At 36.6% G+C, this 20,678-nt stretch overlaps 1 protein-coding gene across 1 annotated transcript; it reads left to right on the top strand.

The window, feature by feature from the left end:
• Positions 1-2,872: 2,872 nt before the first annotated feature.
• Positions 2,873-6,055, top strand: LOC132261530 (larval cuticle protein A3A-like). The gene is made up of 4 exons (XM_059760377.1): positions 2,873-2,976; positions 3,870-3,953; positions 4,131-4,296; positions 5,340-6,055. The coding sequence occupies exons 1-4, from the start codon at positions 2,968-2,970 to the stop codon at positions 5,666-5,668; spliced, it is 588 nt and encodes a 195-aa protein (XP_059616360.1). The 5' UTR covers positions 2,873-2,967; the 3' UTR covers positions 5,669-6,055.
• The last annotated feature ends 14,623 nt before the right edge of the window (positions 6,056-20,678 follow it).

Raw genomic sequence — 20,678 nt, 5'->3', positions numbered from 1 at the left:
TAAAAAACCCTCAAAATCATTAAATTTATGTTTAACCGGAGAATCTTTCTTTTTTCCTCGGCAGAGTTGAGCATTTGTGTTCGAAAAACTTAAGATTTGTCATATTTCAGTAGTAGAAAACAGCTTACAATCTGAAATCTAAGCATTTCAGGAGCTTAAACTTCTTGAGACGGAAAAAGCGATGGAAAATGTCTTTAAAGGTGCTGCACAGAAACTGTGAGAGTATATGAAAGTGGTGTACATTATTCAGTCATATTATCTCCCCCTTGTTTCACACTAAACATGTTTCTGCAATTAGTCTGCGCGAAATTGTCAAAGGATTGAAATTGAATTCTCCTCTCTGTTTTTTTTGGCGCCAAAACTGTGGCGCTCTATTAAATCCACGCATTGCGTCCAATTTATCATGGACTGTCTCAATTAATCAGACAATTTCTCTGTGCCTAAAAAAGGCTAATAAATTTCAAATTGCCTCTTTTTTCCGATCTAACAATCTGATTTGGCTCACATGCGACACACTGTCGGGGCAAGAAATATTGACACAGGATATGAATTACACCTTTTCAATCATGTTCTCCAATTTCCCGCTGTGAAAACCGCGCACATGATTGTGATGAATGTTCTTCGGGAGAGTCCGACAAACAAGCGTGAAGATTACACTGTCCACTCATGTTGCGAAGCATCGTGCAGACTTATTGGCAAGAATGCATCTTGGTGAGTGGATTAAGGATGCGACTCGCGTAATTGATGCCATTTGGCTGGTGGTGAGACCAGTTTGACGCCCGGAAAAGTGTGTCTGTTGTTAAAGACACGAACTTAATGGCAAATTAGGCGAGAAATTGCAGCAATTAATCTCCGCGGCGTGACTGCATATGCCAAAGTGGTGCAGCATTAAATAATATTCACACACCATATGCACAGATATTGTTATGTAAACGGCGACAGATCAATAAAAATGGCACTAATTCCATTCCTAAATTATGTTTACTTTTGCATAAATCTCAATAAATTGCCAACGCTAAGCAACATGTCTCAACTACGCATTCAATTGTATGCCTCGTGAGTTAGTGAAAGAGAGCAGACAAGTCGACAAATTATAAATTATGTTGTTGCCGCTGATGGAATTAGAGCAATACATTTATGTACGTTTACGTCGATTGCGTTAAATATTTACTCCGCAACTCGCGTCCATTTCATGCGATGCGCCATTCATGTCTCCACCGCGATGCAAGCTTTTCTCTCTGCCCAAAGGAAGTTATGTATGCATGTCCCTCTATCTTTTTTTTTTGCTGGCGCAACACTCAAAGTCAGTCAAGTACATCGACTTGGCGTATTTCTTTTGCCCCGTCGAGCTGCGCTCTGGCATTTGCAATTGCCTCAGCTGCAGAGATCTTCCCTCGCATGACAAATAATTTGTCTCAAGGGAAAATGAATACAAGTGAAAACACACACAGTCAGACCAAAAGTGGAAAAATCTCCATAGTTAGAGCTTGCAATTAAAATTCCTCACCATAAATTAGTCGCCATAGCATCAAATATGATAAATTTATACCACTGAGTTTGCCACACACTTTTTTTTCTCTACTTCTCTTCGTCACCACAATTGCACATTGCATTTCAACTATGGCAGGCGAAAATATGCTCCTTTTCTTCTCACCACGGTCAATTGGATTTGTCTGAAAGCGCTGCATGAATGTAAACAACATTGAAAAACTGACGAGCAACATATCTGGGGAAAATTCACCCTCGGAAAAATACACCCTGCAACTTTTCCTTCCTCCAGCATTTGCGTCACATCCCAGAGGAGTGAACTGAGCTTTCCCGAGTGCGGAAAAAGTATACGGGAGAAATTGCCTGAATTCTGCCAGTGGTGGAAAATTTTCACGGAAAACGTGAACACCAAACTAACTTTTCATTACGCAGTGAAAGAGAGAGAGAAGGAGAGATTCCCCATCGGCAAAGTGTTGTAAGCATACTTGTCGATTCTCATGCGTCGCTCGTGCAAGACAAATTTTCCCATTTAGCAACTTTCCTCCACTTCCACCATCTTCACCATCGCCAAGGGAGATTAATTCAATCGCTGACACTTTTATTTGCCCAGAGATCATCACAAATTGACGCTCAATTATACTGTCATTAAGTGATTTTTTCTCTCCCTCTCGCGGACTCTCTTGCATTTCAATTACAAGTCATAAGTCTCGTTATTGCATGAGTTCGCACATTGATCTACATTTTATTGAAAATTTATGCATAGAATATGCAATTTCGATATTGCGCGAGATTATGAAGGCAATAGTATATAGTGAAATTCTCGAAATTCAACCACTGACTTCTCGCCTTCCGATCTGGAAAATTGCCTTTTTGACGCCACAAAATATTGCGGCACTTTTTTGCATTTTAATCACTGCACAAAATTACCATAGATAGAGAGAAAATCTACTCCTGAATTTGATTGCAATTAGCATCGTGTTTGTGATGGTAAATTTATTGAATTTCTTTCGAAGAAGAAAACTTATTAAATATCCATTTCGCTCTCAAATTGCTTAGAGCAAGTTTCGAGTTTGTTGTGCAAACTTCAATAAACTAGATAGAGTTTATTCCATTCTTATTATCCCATCTTGCTGAGCAGAAGCAAACTTTGCGGGGGAATAAGTGAGATTTTTGGGGCTCTTCTCACCCCCAATTTCCCAGCCGTTCTTGGGCGATCGTTAGCGGTTGCGCAACGGCGGACTTCTCCCCCGGAGCAAGATCAATGCGTCCGGCGATCGGTGCAGGTGACACGCGGCTGAGAGCAAAAGGTGTGGTCGCCAAAGTCACCGTCTGCAGCCCAGACGTCCAATGCAGTTGACTATATAAGGAGGCCCAATCTGTGTCAGTCCCATCAAAATCAGTCCAGCTCGTGATCAGTGCAGTGCCGCGAATCTGCGTCTCACTCTTTTAACAGTCTGTGCACCGAAAACCCGTGCAAAGATGCTGAAGGTATTCGTCAATTATCGAAGAGAGCAAAAGAGAAAAATTTGGGGCCACATGGAAAGTCTCTCACTGAAGAGGCTGAAGATCAAGGGATTAATAACGCGTGTGAAATGTGTAACAAATTAAATCTGGCGCGAGGAGCGCAATTGTGCCAAAAACATTTTCCGAGGAAAAATCAAAATAATCACATCTCGCGCGCACGATGTTGTTCGCAAGAAGATGAGTCTCGGCAATTGTTTATTTGCTCACTGGTGAATCTGACATGAATGTTTGCGAGATTGGTCTTCATTTGATGTTCCGCCGCACCCTCAACAATCTGATAGACTCTCATTAATGCAATTAAATCCCACTTAATGCGCGTAAACGCTTTTTTAATGGTCCTCATGTGCGGAGGTGTTTTTGTGGTTGGTTGGGAAACAGAGGCTAAACAATTGGCACAAATTGAAATTCTCCAACGATCCAATTTACACCATTTTCCGCCTGGCAATTCAGTTAAGATTCAACGTGGAAATTGCGGTGGTTCTCCCAACTATGCCATCGTGCCATCTTTGCGCTCAAAAACACCCTCAATTGAGAATGTAATCCATTTACCAATTTCCCAACCATTTTGCGCTCTTTCTTCAATCACCAACTCTGAAATCATCTCGAGCGCCAAAAGACGGTTTCTGTATGAAATTGTTCTATTTTCGGGCTGACATGATATGAATGGTGGCCTAAAAACACGCGGATGGGCATCTCTGCAGTGACGTGAGAGTTGAAATTTCCATGAATTGCAAAAAGGAAGCCCGCCCATTATCATCAATGTTAAATGCAGCTTCTCATGCTGCTGGTTATTTATAACTAACAGAAGTTTTCTCCACATTTTCCGCCCAATCCTCCGTTCGTGGTCACAATTTGAGGCTTCCTGTCTCGTCCTGCTCGCCGTTGCCGTGTCGGTGAATGCAGTAGCAATTGGAGTTGCAGCTCCGGCAGCAGTGTTGAAGGTAAGACGCTGAGAAGTATGGAAAACTGCTCCTTTTCCTCCTTCGCATGGCGCATCTCGAGGAATCTCTCGATTTCCCTAGCGCTCTCGTCTCTCGAGCGTCACTTGAGCGAGTTTTGAAGCGAAAGTCTGCAGCAAAAGCACTCAAGAATATCTCTTCCTTTCCACCTGCACACAGACCGAAGAATACGACGCTCACCCTCAGTACTCATTCTCCTATGACGTGAAAGATGCCATTACGGGTGACAACAAGAATCAACATGAGACACGCGACGGAGACGTCGTCCAGGGACAGTATTCACTTATCGAGCCAGACGGCACTCGCAGGACTGTGGATTACACGGGTGAGTGAGAGAGAGAGTGATAATGGATAAGAGCGTCGGCAAACGCCCTCAGTTATGAAAATTCTTACCCATCGCAAATGGGAGGTGAAAAAAAAAGTTGAATGTCATTAAATTTACATACACGTGTGCTCAGCTAAAACAGTCATGCAATAGTGTGGTAAATAGCCTCACAATAATTACAATAATTACAGGAATTGACGGCAGCATAATTAACATTTCAAATTATCCTCCGCTTTGCGTATTATCATTTTAATACCCACTTAATGTACGTAATTAATTATTTGGTGAGAGATTGACAAAATACCTACCTTAATCACACGCAAAACCCATCGATTACTTCCACTAAAGGCCAATATTTGATTTGTAAGACGCAGTGGAGGCGCCTGGTGAAAGCTCTCTCAAGCACAAAAAATGGAATTTGCCGTTTATCACCCCCGATGATAAAATATATTTTTAGTTCACTCAGCATTTCATTAATCAGTTATGGTAACACGAAATTCAATTCTTCCTCAAAACATGCAAGAATGAAAGATAAATTCTCGTCTTCTAATCTTCAATTCAGGGTAATTTTCGTGCCGGGACACAAAGAGGTGGAAAACTATATTGTTCTGCTGTAGAGTAATTTGCATTCAAAACGAAATTCTCCGGAGATTCACTCAAGTGTGACTTGCAAATTTTCATCCACACACAAAAGACTCCTTCTTTCGTTGGTTGCGGAAGGAAATGAGTTTTAAAAAAATTTCGATGAAATTTCACTAAATCTTCCAAATTGCTTAATTAGTCATTCAATTGCGCTTCGCATTTGAATAATGCGGCATGGAAATTGCATTAAGTGCTTGTGTTTTGGGACATTCTGTGCCGCAAGTGTTGAGAGATTCACTCAGCTGAGTGTGGCACGAATGTTTGCTAATTCTTCTGCCATATTTGCTGCATTTTCGGGGGAAAATGCAAACCACTGAAATGGGCTTGATTGACATAACATACACCAAATGCAGCACTGGCATAATTAGGCGCGAATAAGCAGTGTCGCTCTTGCTTTGCAGCTGACCCAATCAATGGTTTCAATGCTGTGGTGACCAAAACAGCTGGAGAGCACATCGTGAAAGCCGTGGCGCCCGCCGTCGCGGTTGCACACGCCCCAGTCGCCGTGGCCCACGCTCCCGTCGCCGTGGCGCACGCCCCCGTGGCCGTGGCCCATCACGCGCCTGCCATCGTGACCCACGCCGCCCCGGCGTACTACTCCTCGCCGGCCGTCGTCCATCACGCGCCCAGCGTCTTCGCGCATCACGTGGCGGCACCCGTCGTGGCCCACCACGCTCCCGCCCTGCTGTCGCACGCGCCCCTCTACTCCGCCGCCTACCTGCACCACTAAGCCCCCCTTCGTGACCTTCCACCTCCGCCCCGCAACCCCACGAAGCTCCGTCTCACCATTGGCGACAGGCAAGGCGTGTGCGAACCGCACTTGTGTACATAATACATTGCAAATAAATTGTTTCAACTTCTCACAATGTGTCCACATTGCAATCAAGTGGCAGACAATTCCACGGCGGAAGTCAAGACGTCACGGCATGAGACGAAGACGTATTAAATCTCACTGGACAAGAGGTTGCTAATATAGATTCTGAATGTCACCGGGATTTTGCGTCTCAAGTTCAATTGAAGATTTATGCTCAAAATGATAGACTTGAGATTTCAGTGCAGGATTTGAAGAAAGGGCGGAAAATGAGGGAGAAAAATATATTTTAAGTGTCAAATTGTCGCCTCGAGAGAAGTTTAAGTTCAGAACATTACATTTTAGAGCATTAGGACAATATTTTTTTAAGACTTCAAGACAAAATAAAAATCTGTGTTTAAATACAGAAATTAGAAGATTTTATGTACAAAAATTAGGACGTTTTTCCAGTTCCATGAACGTTTTTAACGTAAAACCTTGCGTAAAACCCTAAATATCCGATTAAAGATTAAGTATTTAAGCAAAGTTGTTTATTAATTGGTGTTTTAAAGCCTTTCAGATGTGAAATTCAATTTCCGCTTTTTCAAAATTGTGCACAGTAATTTAATATATAAATTTAACACTGCATCCCTAATATTAGCAACCCCTTGTCACTGGAGGATTCCCAGAGGATTTGCCCAGATTTTTCTTACACCCAATAAAATAAAACAACAACATTCCTTCTGACAAACCATTAAAGCTGTACAGACAATAATTCTACTGGAAATTCATCCCTTGTTAGATTTCCTTCAGATATTCTTGCAGGAAATGACAATTTAAAGTTAATCATTAAAGTGCTCATGTTGTGTGAAAGAGAATATCTTCAGAACATCTTGTCTTACAATAAAAACAACAGATTTCACAGACATTTTTGTATTATTACAACCTCTCGGCGATGCACATGACATTTGCATTCACATCGCGAAATGCAATTCTGGGGTGGGAAGAAACTTCTCATAAAAAGCTTCCTCCACTCTTGCAATACATTCTCGATTAATCACTGACAAGTTTTCAATTTCAAATATCAATGGAAGAGACAAGACGGAGAGGGTGAAAGAGGCGTCAGAATTTGCAGAAAATTGATCATAATAAAATTTCCCATGAGAAGCTTCACTGTGGAAAATTCAGTGTGAGCAAATGATTTATGACACGTGTTACTTTGCTGATTTGAAATTCCTGCAGACTCTTCCAATTAGCCAAGTTCTGAAAATATCTGGAGCATAAGATGCTCTTTTCGTGTTCTTCAGCTCAATTATTACTTTTTTTTATATCATTGATCCTGCAGAAAGTTGAAATGATGTTTGTGGATCGAAAACCTCAACATTAACTTTCTGTGACGCCACAATTTCAACATTTTTGGGGTAGAAATCGATAAGGTGTTGACTTTAGAGCCTCTCGAGGTGATGATTTTGAGAAGGTTTCGCGCACAAAAGAATACATAACACATGAAATTTTATAATATTTCCATGTATGTTTGATTTGTTTACTCTTACACACTCAATCTTGTACAATCATTGCATATTTGCTGTCAAACACAGAGTCGAATGTTGGGACATTTTCCCTCAGTTTACGACATTCTGTGTATCTAAGTCCAAAATCATGGGAGTTCATCAATAAAATAAAACTAAATTCTGCCCTCACGGGTCAAAGGGTAGAAAATGTCACCCTTATTTGAATAGAGTCCCGAAATGTGGCACAAAGCAAGTCCAAAGCTTTGCTATTAAGCAAACAACGGTCAATAAAATAAAACACAATCATTTGGTGATCACGAATTATGAGGGTATTTGAGAACGTCTTACCATTTATTATTCAAATTCCATCGATTTTATGCGCTTTCAGCTCAATATTCTCGCAATCAGAATTCCAGATTGAAAGGGAAATCCAAAATTTCACTCGTGATTGGATTCCTCACACAATAAGCGGGCGGATTTTGTGGGGGAGTTGTTGTTACTGAGGGTGTTTTTAAATATGTGCAATAAATATTCATCAGTTAAGTTCGCCGTACACAAAAAAAAATTATGTACACAATCCCGAGCTTTTTGGGAGAAAAATCCATCATTCTATTCAAGCATGAATGTGCAGTATTTCATCATAAAATTAAACTACAGAAGCTCTAGCACACAAATCTTATAATAGGATTCATGACGCCAGTTCTGCCAAATATCTAGGCGATATTCAGCCCAATTGGGAGGAAAAGGACTAAGTAAAGAGAAAGAAGAGTCAACAGAGTCAAAAGCCTCTTTTAGCTGAATTCCGTGATCGATTTAGAGGAGCTCTAAAGTGGGCGATAACGTGAAATTGTGATATTTTTGCTGAATTCTCCGGCTCACCCTCGAGCATCTCGCAGTCAGTGAAATTTGATTTTCTGAATTGACTTCGATTCTCTGTGCGGTTTCCCATTCTCAAGCCCCATTCCGCCGCCCCCCCCCGAATTGCCGGGTATTGTTGTGTATCTTCCGGTGAGGTGGTTTCGCCGCACGGCAAAAAGAGCCACTGTTTGCCATGGAGCGGAAGTCGCATATTTGTGCGGCTAAGGATTTTCGTCTATCAACAACTTGAGGCCAAAATCATCGTTCTACTTTTTTTTCTGATATTGCCCCTCGAAGTCACTTATAGATTCACTATAGCATTTCAGCCCAAGATATTCGACAACTCTGCCGTTTGAATATATGAATCAATTGATTTTTATGTCCTTTGATCTCTCGCCTTATTTCCGTCCATATTGTCCCGGAAAATATATTTCCATTGTGGAATGAAATCTGGGCCAGCGAAGAGGGAAGTTTTCATCTGTCTGGCATTCAATTAAAGGCCCTCGTCTCCTGACAACCCGCTCAAAGCCAAATTTGTGGCTTTTGCGGAAAGTTGCAGTGTAAACTTAAGCATCAGGAGCCGCGCTCGTCAGAAGCTCTCAAAATATTTTCCTTTTTTGCCATGATGAGTTCGAAATTTTCTCCCACGAAAAGAGAAAATAACTATTTCACCCCACTCTTTCGCGCTAATTAATTAAACTACTCTCATTCTCTCTACGGCAGCTAAAAATTCCCCAGATGACGTTAAATATTCCATACAGAGTTTCAGTGCTTCAGCGCGAGTTCCCTTTTTCCGGCAAACCATCCGCAGGGATAAAGTTTCGCTATTGAGCGATGAGAACCACTTTTAATCGATTTTAAGCCACGGGTGGGCAGGAGAAAGGCCCAAAATAAAGTGAAAATCAGCCAAGTTGAGAACAGAGCTTCGCCCACAGGCCAATCAATTTGTGATGTCATCGTGTTCGCAGTTCGTTATCAAACATAATTTGTCTCTTCACTCGCCGAAATGAACGTGAACTTGGCCGGATTTCTCATTGACGGCGTGGCAAATTAATTGATTTTAGAGAAGAAAGATTGAAAGGACTAAATTTAGCGTCAACAAACTTGCTCTCCGAAGGACACATTACAAGGATTTTTCACTTTGAAAGTCAATAACTGTGAATTTCCCGCGAATATGGAGTGAAAACAACATAGACACATTCCCTCGGGCTTTTCTGGAGCAATATTAGAGCGCAGCGACTTTCTCCTCTGTGAGGAAATTCCACATTTTTCTCATATATGCAAAAGCCCTACAAATTGCACTCACGCGGAGCAATTAAAAGGGGTGAAAATATTACCTTTGTCACTCCATTTAAATCACATTTCACATGGCATGATGGAATTTCTTGGAACAAGCATCTCATCAGAGTCACGAAACTTTTCCCGCAAATGCAAATTTCCCGGGCTGTACAATTAAGTACATTTTCCCCAAGTCTCTCCTTTGGCTCTCCCTCTCCGTCTCTGGTGTGTGTGTCATTTAATTAAATTCATGCTGAGCTTTCGGTAATCCTCAATTAAATGCACATGCCCGTGAACACATGACGACGAGTGACGCAAGTCCATTGGCGAGAGGTGTTGGAAAATTTAACTACATATATTGGCAGGGGGAGAGAGCTTTGAGTGCAAAAACCGCGCTGTATAGCCATGAAATTTGCAGCTTTTGTCGTATCTGGAATGTGTTGTTGCCACTTCGCAACCCTGCGAGCGCGTGAAAGTAGACCTGTGGCACGTTTTTCATTGAAATTTTATTAGCGCGTCTTCGACAGTGTGATTTTCACGATTTTGGCAGGAAGATTGGCAGGAGAAGCTTTTGTTGGAATTCTGTAAAATACAATTTTATATGGGGTGGAATTTCACTCCTTCTTCTCCCCCTTTTTGGTCGCCCCATCCGGAGGATTCTCACATGAATGTTTCTCGCCTTTTGTGTTGGCTGGAAAACGATTCGTGGACGATAGAGGAATTTAATGTTGAAATGAATCATTTTCTGAATTGCGGTTGCGACATAATACCCTTGGCAATATCACTCAAATAGCAATTCTGTCAAGTGTAATATTTTTGTGTACATTTTTCACTGAATATAATGCAATAATCAGGGAGATTGTGGTAAACTTGTGTCATGACAGAGCTTCAGACGGAAGGAAAGAATGATATATTTGGGTCATAAAGACGTGAATGGCAGAGAATTTATAGTTTATTATTTTGCTGAAGAAAGGACGTTCATTGCAAATTGAATCTCTGCATTGTGCTTTGTAATTGCAAATAATGCAATTTGCTCATACAATTGGTCATCATCATGAAAATCATAAATCCAAGGGATATTAAAGCCTTTCACATGACTTTTTCTCCCCCTTCTGTTGGCTTCTCTGCTCGAGGAAGCACGTGAAAACATCGAATGAATGGCAGCAAATGTGCAATTCACTCACCATCCAACCGGGTGAAATCCGCAGGAAATGATTGACATGGTACAATTGCTCGTCCCGATTGCGGTGCGTCCTGCGGGATGCCAAAATAAGCGGAGGCGGATTCAAATGGACACCAATTTCAAAGCACTGCAAACTACACTTCAATTTCCTCTCCTCTCCTTTTGGCCAAAAACCCCGCACTTGTCACTGGCACAAGAACTTGTGGCAAAAAAAAGCACTGCAGCTCTTTTCGCCGTCTCGACACACGCAAATTCAGGCAATGGAGAGGGTGTTTAGTGTCCTGAGCCCCGTGGGAGCGCGACTTTTGGAGCTTTCGCAAGCACGTGCGCTGCTGCGGCGCAGCTCTGGGCAGCGGTGTGTGGAGAGAGCTTTCGGGGAAATCCGATCTCGGCCGTGGCACGGGTTCAACTGAGGCGCCGTCGCCGACGCCGTGAGCCGGGAGTGAATTAGAATTTTGAATTTGCACTGGGAAGATGGATGCGCAGTGAGGGGGACAGCACGGCGTGTGTGCTGCATCCTTCCACCCCCCGAAGGAATTCCACAGTCACTACGGGTCGTACGCAGAAATAGCTGGCGATGTAGATTCGAGATTCTTCGCCATTCTTGGAGTGTCGAGCGGATTTATGGGCCAGTCAGCTGTTCCACGCGAGCAGGACATCTTCAATTACAGACTAATGCCATTTATGGCTTTTCTCGGCAGTATTAAAATTCAATCTACCGATCAAGTTCATCGTCCATTAATTGCCTATATACCCTTCTGTTTAACGAACAATATCCGCCTCGGATGGGTCCAATTAGACTTATGCTCTGCAAACAATCCAGATCCTATCTCATATCAACTCTACTCGAGACTTCACTTGAGAGACGAGCTCTCACTTTCCGCTCTTATCGCTCTCGCTCATCGCTCTCTCTCTCTCTCACTGGGAAATCGCAAACATTTTTCCCGATATACTTACAACCCAATGAAGGAGACTTGAGCGTGTGTGAGTGCGTCCTTTCGGCAAGGAAATTCCCATCTCGTGAAGCTACGGAAGCGTCCCACTCACGTTGCGCCTCTCCACTCAGAAAATCCATAATATCTCTCTCGATGGCGAATGAATGGGCTTCCGGGTGGATTATCGGGGTTGACATGGGTTGCAGTGCTTCCTCAAACTGCCACTGCAAGTCCCGTCCTTGCCCCTGTCGCCACGGCAATGGGTCAAGAGCGCCACTCAATCGCTCGTGGAGCCAAATTCAAGTGCATTTTGAATTTAGACAAAAAGCCGCCGAAGTTGGGTTAAGCCACGACGAGGCCTGAAACATTTCACGTCAGGTGATGATTTGCACAACATGTTTTCTATATAAATTATTGGGTCAGTGCAGATGGCAGTTAAATGCTCTCCATGCCGAATCCTGTGCTGAAATATTCAGCAGGTGAGTGGAAACAGTTGGTTATTTATTATTAAATAAGCCCCTTAACAGTGTGTGGGTGAGAGCGAGATGGATAATGCGGTGGATGGTTTTTAATTAAACCAACATAGAGCTTAATTAATTCGCGCCATCGACACTGGAGTGCAGTTGAATAGCTTCACCGCAGCATTTGCACTCGCACGCGATTCGCATAAAAACGCTGTTTAATACATCATATACTTGAGGCAAACCTAATCCGAACAATATATTAATCAGGATTTGAGGATTAGGCCTTCTTTTTATATCATCCGTTGCGCCCATTTTTTAGGACTTCGCATATGGCAGAGAAAAGGAGCCAGAAAAGAGAGTGAGAACACCTTGTGTTTATATCGATAAATGTCGTTAAGATGGTTTGAAACTTGGATCGCCTCTGCCTCACCGACATGTGAATCCAGCATAAAACATTATGTACAGGGTGAAGACATCGAATGTTGTTCACTGCGCGATGGAGAAATAAAACACAAATTTATAGCAACAAATTCATTTTATTTATACTCTTGTGAATTCCATCAATCTTGTGTTTTATTCTTCTTTTTTTTCCTTAATTACTTCCACTTTCTTTAAATAAATGTATCGGATTATACATAATTTATGCTCCTTCCTTTAACTAGTTATCCTATCAGTTGTTTACTTTTTTTTTATTGAAATTTTGGTATAATTTCTGGCTTTCACAGTATAATCTTTACTCCACAATATTATTATTTTTTCACATCTTCTTTACATTTCTCTCATGCCCATTTAAAGTCAGAATTAATTAATAAGTGTGATGTGATTTTTCCATTTTTTTTTATCAGAACGACGGTTATCTTGATATTTCTGGAGAAGTTTGCTATGGAGAAAGTATAACGTCTTGTGGTTATAGTTTGTCAAATCAAAGATCCTTAGCATTCTGCTATACGTTTCTTCCATCATATAAATACATGTTTTTTAAATATTATTAATAAATTGAAATCACAGACATAATATTCTAATATGCTTACACTGACCATTGTAGAATCTACATTTTTTTCTTTTTATTATTTACTCAATGTGAAAGTTTCCATCGTCTATTGACTTTTGCAAATAAAAAGCCTGAATGGTGAACAAACGGAGAAAAAAAGAATAGAGCTGAGTTGTAGAGAAAGAATGAGAGTAAAGTTAAAAAATAATGATTGGTTATTCTTTTTTATTTTCAACAAGAATTTTCTACGTGATTCTTTTTACAGTGAAATTAGATATTCAAAAAATTACACATCCATTCAATTACCTTACATTCCCTTCATATCCTTTCCATTTCCTCGTGTGTATTTTTCCCTACGATTTTACTCTTTTTTTCATATATAAATGTAAGTCGTTGCTTCGAAATGTCTTTGAATGTGAATTTCAACTTTTCCCGACTCTTACAATGCGTCCAAATTTTCTTCATTCCTCCACAAACACAAGTCAAAAAAATCTGAACGCATGTTTACGCACAGTTTCACTACTGAAGAAATTACTCACAGAGATTGTAAATGATTCTTTTTTTTCAATAATTGTCTCCCACTCATCAATGATTTTTTTCATTTTACGTGTAAAATTTTCTTCCTTTCCTCCCTTTTTTTCATCTTCCTTAAACATGCAAAATTCCAAATAATTACGTATATTTTTTGTTTACGCTAATCATTAATTTTACTTAACTTCTTATTCAATTTTTTTTTCATTACTTGTTTAGGTTTTTAATATAATTTCTTTGTTCTATCTTGAGATTTTTTTTCTTGTCATTTGATTCTTTGTAAGCCCTGAAATTTTGTACTTCCGATTATATGTGTTTATTCCTTTTATTTTCATTTATTATTATTCCTTTAAAAATTTTCTTTCAATTTCTCCACTTTTCACTGTAAATATAGATTTTTTTTTCTCTTTGTACTCGATTCACTTTTTCTTTAGATATATCTTTAAGTTTACTCATCTTCTGCTGGGAAATTCATCCCGATTTACTTTTTTTTTTCTTAAATCTTTCGTCTTTGTGTGTTTAAAGAAAACGCCACGGGAAATTGTTTGCCTTCAGTTTTCACCAGAAATAAATTACATATCAAGATGATTGCTGAATTGTGGTGAAGGGAACTGTGTTGAGTGTCTCATTTGGTGAGAATTTTGTGTAATTTCTATGACAAACATCTAAATGTTATACATACAATCCATTACTTTTATGATAAATATATTATTTAATTATTATATTTTCGTGATCAGTATACGTTATTTTTTTCACCATTTTTGCCCACCAAAATGCCCACTTTTCAATCCTCTGAAATGATCCATGCCACAAACTCTATCATCTTTCTCTCTAGACTACTTTCTTCAGTTGTTTTTTCTTCCTTTTTACCTCTTTAAGTCACTATAAACAATAGAAAAGATCGCTAATTATTATTTTTTAAATTTCATTTAAATCAAAATTCTCTAATTCTCATATTTTTCATATCTTTTATACTTTTTTTTTCCAAAATTGTCACAATTTTCTTTCTCTGTATATTCATTACATATTTTGAATTTCTTCTTTATCTTTTTATCTCCATTAACATTTAAAGTATACTAGATTTTTTCACAATTTGTTTTTCATGTCTTCAATTTTTATCTTTACTTTCTCATATATAATTTTTACTTTTTTTTTCCTTTATTCAATGAAATTTGTTAGTATTTTTTTAGTGCTCTGCCTTCTCATGGGTAAATCCATATATTCATCTATGTTCATTATTTCAAATTTAGAAAAGAAAAAATCCATCAACTTTAAGTCAATTTCATTCCTTTTTTTTGTTTGCTATATTAATGTTTATGTAAATGCAGAATTTTACATGTAAGAATCAATCTAATTTTTTTTTATTTAATTGTTTTCTTTCTCTTTTATTTATACTTATCTTCTTAAACAGCTCATTTTTCTCTTCTTCTCTCATCTAAGATCTAAAATGTTTATTAGCTATCGTATCATTTCAATCTAATTGTTTTCTCCTTTTTTTTTACTTCTTCTTCTTCTCAATTTATGATGAAAATAATTTGCCTAACAAAATAATTGCCAAAACGTGTTGATAATGAAAATTTCGAATAATTCGTAGATTGAAAGATTTATGAAATAAGATGCAGGATGGACGGTTAACAATTTCACTGAAGACATTCAGTACTAAAATGCTTCAAAATTATGATACAAGTTGTAGAAAAACTCACTCACACTTCATTCACGCTCAATCTGTACAGAAAATACACATGATTGATACAAATATTAGAATAGAATCTTGTGTTAGTAGGAAAGAGTAAATCTAGAGATGTTGCTTTTGGTTAGGACACTTCTAAACTGGGTTTAGCCTCTTGCTTTCATACCTACCCTGGATTGATGAAAAATAGAAAAAAAAACGAGCAAAACAAAAGTGGAAAACAGAAAAAATCTTGCCGAAAAGACGAAAAATAAAAAGAATAATTTTGAATTTGTTATTTCTTATTATTTCTTCTCTTTCTCTCTAATCATTTTTAAAAGGTATTCATAGAGAAAAATTATAAACATAGCTTTCACAATAAGATACAATTCCTAAAGAACAACATAAAATAAATCATAAAAATAATATAATAATAATAAAAGCATTAAAATTAAAACATTACTTCTTTCAACTTCAACTAACTAAAAAATAATAATAATTATATCTCTTAACTCATTTTCACATTTTTTTCTCTCCATCTTCTTCATCTCAAAACTAAATTAATTATCGATAGGTTACACTTTCTGTTCATTTTCATATAAATATTTTCTCATGGTAAAATTGTTGTTTTTTTTTCTTTCATTATTCTTTTAAAAATAAGGGTATACTTTCTTGTGAGTTTTATACTCCTCCGAGTTTGTGCTGTAAAAAAGTTGAGGTGTTTTCTTGAGGTAGTTTGTATGGTAAAAAGTCAAAGTAAATTCCTTCACTGTCATTGTAATAATACTATTGCATGTTTTTCTTAACAAATCCCTGAGCTGAAAAACTACTATTTTGAGCTGAAATTCCCAATGTTTCCAAGACGAATTAATGTTGTTTTTTTTTTTCTTTCTTTCGAAAATTTCTTATTCTAATCTTTGTTTAATTGTTGTTTTTCATTCGTTTTTTTTTTTAATAGCGAAGAGCTAAAACTAAATTTTTATGACAAAGAGTCATCACTAATTTCGCATCAAATTTTTCCTCATTCCTACAAAATACAAATTACTTTAGAAATTATAAATTTTAGTGTCATTTCGACAAAGTATATTTTATAAACTTAAACCAAAGTAAATTTTTTCCTCATTTCTATCTTCATTTTTCAATGTGATTTCATCAAATAATTTGGCTCAAAAACACAATTTAGAAGTGTCCAACACTTTTTCTCCAGCTTCAGTTCTATGAAGCCTCATTCAAGAATTCATCTGTTTACATTTTCTTCATCAAAATACTCTATCATACAAAGATTGTTTATTTAAAATAAAAAAAAGAGAAAAATCTTCTATTGTACTATTAACCTATTGCGTCTGGGTTTATTTTTTTTACACATATTTCCAAGGAAAAATGTACAAGATTTCATATCAGCAACATTCTTTTCATGTTTTTTTTTCTTTCTTTACACTTTCATGGAAGAAATATTCACTTTAAACTTGTTTTGTCTTACATTTTTTTTTCTTTTTACAAAATTCTATTTAGGCATATTGTAATGTATATTGCAACTATCTCTCATTTACTTTATCAGCAAGAAAAAATGTCAGATCTATGTACACTGCAAAAGAGAATTGATTGATGTAACGTTCTTGTATTTTAACACTATTTTGGGTGAAATAAAATATATATTTCGGGGTACTATTTGCTATCTTTTCTCTCGCGCGCGAAGTCCTTGAAAACGAATCTCGCGCGCGAAAAGAGTGTTTAACTGCATTGTATTTCTTTTTTTTGGGGATTTATCATCATAAAAAGAAGAACAACTATGGAAAAAGAAAAACGACAAATAAAACCGTCACAGTACTGTAAATGGGTACTGAAAAAATATATCATGTAAAAAATATCTCTTTTTTTTAATCTATTTCCTCTCACATGGCTATTTTTTTTCTCTTCATCATTCAAATGGTTCATCATCATCACGATATTCTCTTCCACAATATGTTCAATTTATTTTTATTCTGTTTTTTTTTTTTGTTATTTCGTCATATTTTTTTTTTAAATAGAGTAAATATTCATAATGATTACAATATTACAGTTAATAAAAGTATAGATTCAGTATACGGTAATATGCAATATAATGTAGGTAATAGTACTTTTTACTTTGTATAAATGGTAATAAGTTTTTTCCTTCACGTTATTTTAAAAAATTCACTTCTCACTATATTTTAATAGAAAAAACCTTCTAAATCCCTTTCCATCTAATTATTCTTCTTTTATTTTACTCTCTGCTTTACATGTCAAAAACGGCGAGGGTGGTTTTGAAATCAGTTCCTATTGCATTCTTAAGAGATCTTAGACTCTCTTGAGGTTTCTGAGGTTTACGTTTGATTTGGACATCAACTGACATCCGGCACTGTAAAACAGACTATTGGGATTGTTATCGATTAGTTCTGTTTTTCTTTTCTATGATTGTGTTCCACTTTGGAATCCTTAAACGCAACAGAATAAATACTGGACTGTTGTGATGTGTGATTTGATAAACTTGTGTGTATTTTAGCGACTGGGCGTCAATCTATCAACGAACTATTGCTAATTTGACTATTGTTTCGGTCATGTTACAAAACAGTGTGATTTGAAGGCAACTTACAGTGGAAATATTTGGCTTTTCTGCTTTTGCATTCACAGAAAATAAAAACAGAACGCGAACGAAAGTATGCAGCTATATTTACATACAATACCTTATTATGAATGTTTCTTCAATAAAAATAACATTCCTTCAATACTATATCAAAATAGTTTGTTGGTTGATGTGAAAAAGGAAAATCAAAGAAAAGACAGACGATTGCAAAATATGCTGAACAATTAATAGAATATTCATATTTATACTATATCAACAACATTCTATAATTCTATGTCTATATATCAAAAAGATAACAGCAACTGTAACTATGAGTTTGGATTCTTCATTCCAGCTATTTCACATTGTGGAAGTTATAATGTTGTGGTTTTTTTTTCTACAGGAAGTCTGTTGGAATTCTCTTAGTTTTGCGTAGAAAAAAAGAGATTCTATTGCCACTGCAAGTGCCTTTTGGGGGATTTTCTCAGGGAAATTAATCGTACGCTAAGAAGGGATAATATATTTGCTATTGACTGGGCTTTGGCACAGATATGTGTGTGTGTGTGTGTGTGTGTGTGTGTGTGTGTGATTAACGGATATTGCAATTCAACTAAAAGTATGAACAAAACGAAAGAGGACTTTGAAGAAAAGTTACTTCATTAGTAAGATTCCTTATGTTTTATCGTAACTTATTCGTATTTGCTCTCTATTTATTACTGGGTTAATGCTTTTCCCACCATCTCTAAACTCCCTAAACTTAGCAAATATGTCTGGGCTAATTCTGAGAAATCCTATAAAATAATCCTTTTTTTGCCATATTTTCTCGTCATTTTCATCCTTAAATTAAGAGAAAATTAAACAGAACTATCTTTTGTATTGTACCTGAGTGTGTTGCACGTGTGACTAGTTGAGTTTATAGTTATAAATCCTAAATCCATATACGATTATTATGTTAATTACTGAGAATGGGGATCAAAGGTGACGCAGCAACAGAAAAATAGGGTGTGAAAGCATGAAAATTTATTGCCTTCACTATAAAGGAAATATAAAATAGTCAAAAAAAAATGTCAAAACCGAAAAATAAATTGAAATATTATGGATTTTTGCTTTCTTGTCTTGCACAGAAAAGAATAATTGCCAATTACTGAATTTTGCCTTAATTTATAGTAAAGATATTTGTTTTTTTTTAGCTTCTTCGCAACCAAACACTCATTTTTTCAACCATTCACTCTTATTAAAGAATTCCGAAAAAAGAATTTTTCCTTTTTTTATGTCATCTTAATTTAGATAAATTGCAAAAATTCAAACATAAACTTTGCAAAGCAACAAGAAAATAACAATTCACATTTCAATTTTTTTTTGTCTCATTTTTAGAAGCCCGACAAAAAGGGGAAATGGGGTAAAAAGGAAAAAAGAAGATTTTTAGAGAAATAAAAAAAAAACATTATGAAACTTAATTGGAAATAATGTTAGAAGCACAAAAAACAAATTCGTTTTAATATTATGATATTCTTAAGTGGAATATTTCTTCGTTTATCCATTTTTTCATTCCTCTTCCTCCAATTATTCTAATTTCTTATCTTGTTTATCCATTTTTTTCTGTCCTCCTTCCAAAAAATAAAATTATAAAGCAAAATGGCGACACAATTTCCGAAAAAACGATTTATGCTTATTTCTCTTCCAGATTATTTTTGCTTTCCAAAAAGACAAATAATAAAACCAAAAAATATAGAACCGTGCTCACTATGGAATAAACTATGCTCTTTTTTATCTAAAACTTCTTTAGCCTAAACATTTTTTTTCCTTACTCTTTTATTCTTCCAAACTTCGGACATAGCGCTAGATTTTTACCATCTTTTTTCTTTATTACAAATTCCTAGCTATTACTCTCCTACGCCCATCCTTTAGCCTAAATTTTTCCATTAATTTTTACCATTTTACTCTCTATTTACAATTTTTTTTTGTTATCCATAATTTTTTTTCTTTCACTTCATGTCATCTTTTTGTGGTATAATTTTAACTTGTCACCATTTCCTTCTAATTTTACGCCGCTCATTTTTGCCATCTTGTTAATCCTCTCTTAAAATGATTTATTTTTAGATTACTTTTACCGAGTTTTTCCTTGTTGATATATCCCAAATTTTCCACTGATTTTTCTTCTTCGCAATCCCTTTTTTTTCTTTCAAATTTGCACGAGAAATGTTTTTTTTTCCTTTTTGAAACATTCACAAATGTTCAAACAAACTCCAATTAAATTAAAAGCGAAATGACTTTGTCCCTAAATACACTCACAGTACTATATAAATTCATTAGTTTTGTGTGTAGTTTAAATTAAAGGTATATAATGTTGACATCTTCCTATTCTTAAGAGTCTATTGCATATGTTTTGAAGGTAAATTGTTGCATTTTGGTTGAAGGAAACTAATAAAAAAAAAATGTCTTAAAAATGAGGTAGTTGGTAAATAAAATGCTCCTCAAACTTGAGAACAAAATCCATTTAAACATTACAGCGTCTTATATTTGAGGTATTTGAGTCATTTGTTGTATCTGCATTTGAAGATTTTTTTTATCAAAAAAGAATTATCAAATTATACAAATCAATTGCCAAAGTGTGACTCTCCTGACGCATCTTGTACTTGGTACAAACAGAAAAAGAAATATACAGTGACAAAAAAAAACATGAGAATCGCGTCAGGAAGTCACACTGACAATCCATACGCGTCGTTCAATTAAATATTTCATAGTAATATGTTTAATTATTCCTTAATTGACACAAAAAAATAATAAAAATAAATTGTAGCAATTAAATAGAAGTTATATCGACGCTCCGTGCTCAAGATGTTACACATCTTGAGCACTTAGTTGGAAGCGTCTAAGATCACAGAAATTTACTGGGATATTTTATTGTGTTTTCTCTTTTTTTTCCTCCTCCAACGATTTCCTTGTCCA

Source organism: Phlebotomus argentipes, unplaced genomic scaffold, assembly GCF_947086385.1.
Source record: "Phlebotomus argentipes unplaced genomic scaffold, Phlebotomus argentipes genome assembly contig_15, whole genome shotgun sequence".
NCBI lineage: Eukaryota > Metazoa > Arthropoda > Insecta > Diptera > Psychodidae > Phlebotomus > Phlebotomus argentipes.
This window is presented reverse-complemented; position numbering and strand designations above follow the sequence as displayed.

Coding starts and splice junctions, on each gene's coding strand:
- LOC132261530 (XM_059760377.1), top strand. Junction 3,954..4,130: donor CTCCGGCAGCAGTGTTGAAG/GTAAGACGCTGA, acceptor ACCTGCACACAG/ACCGAAGAATACGACGCTCA. Junction 4,297..5,339: donor CAGGACTGTGGATTACACGG/GTGAGTGAGAGA, acceptor CTTGCTTTGCAG/CTGACCCAATCAATGGTTTC.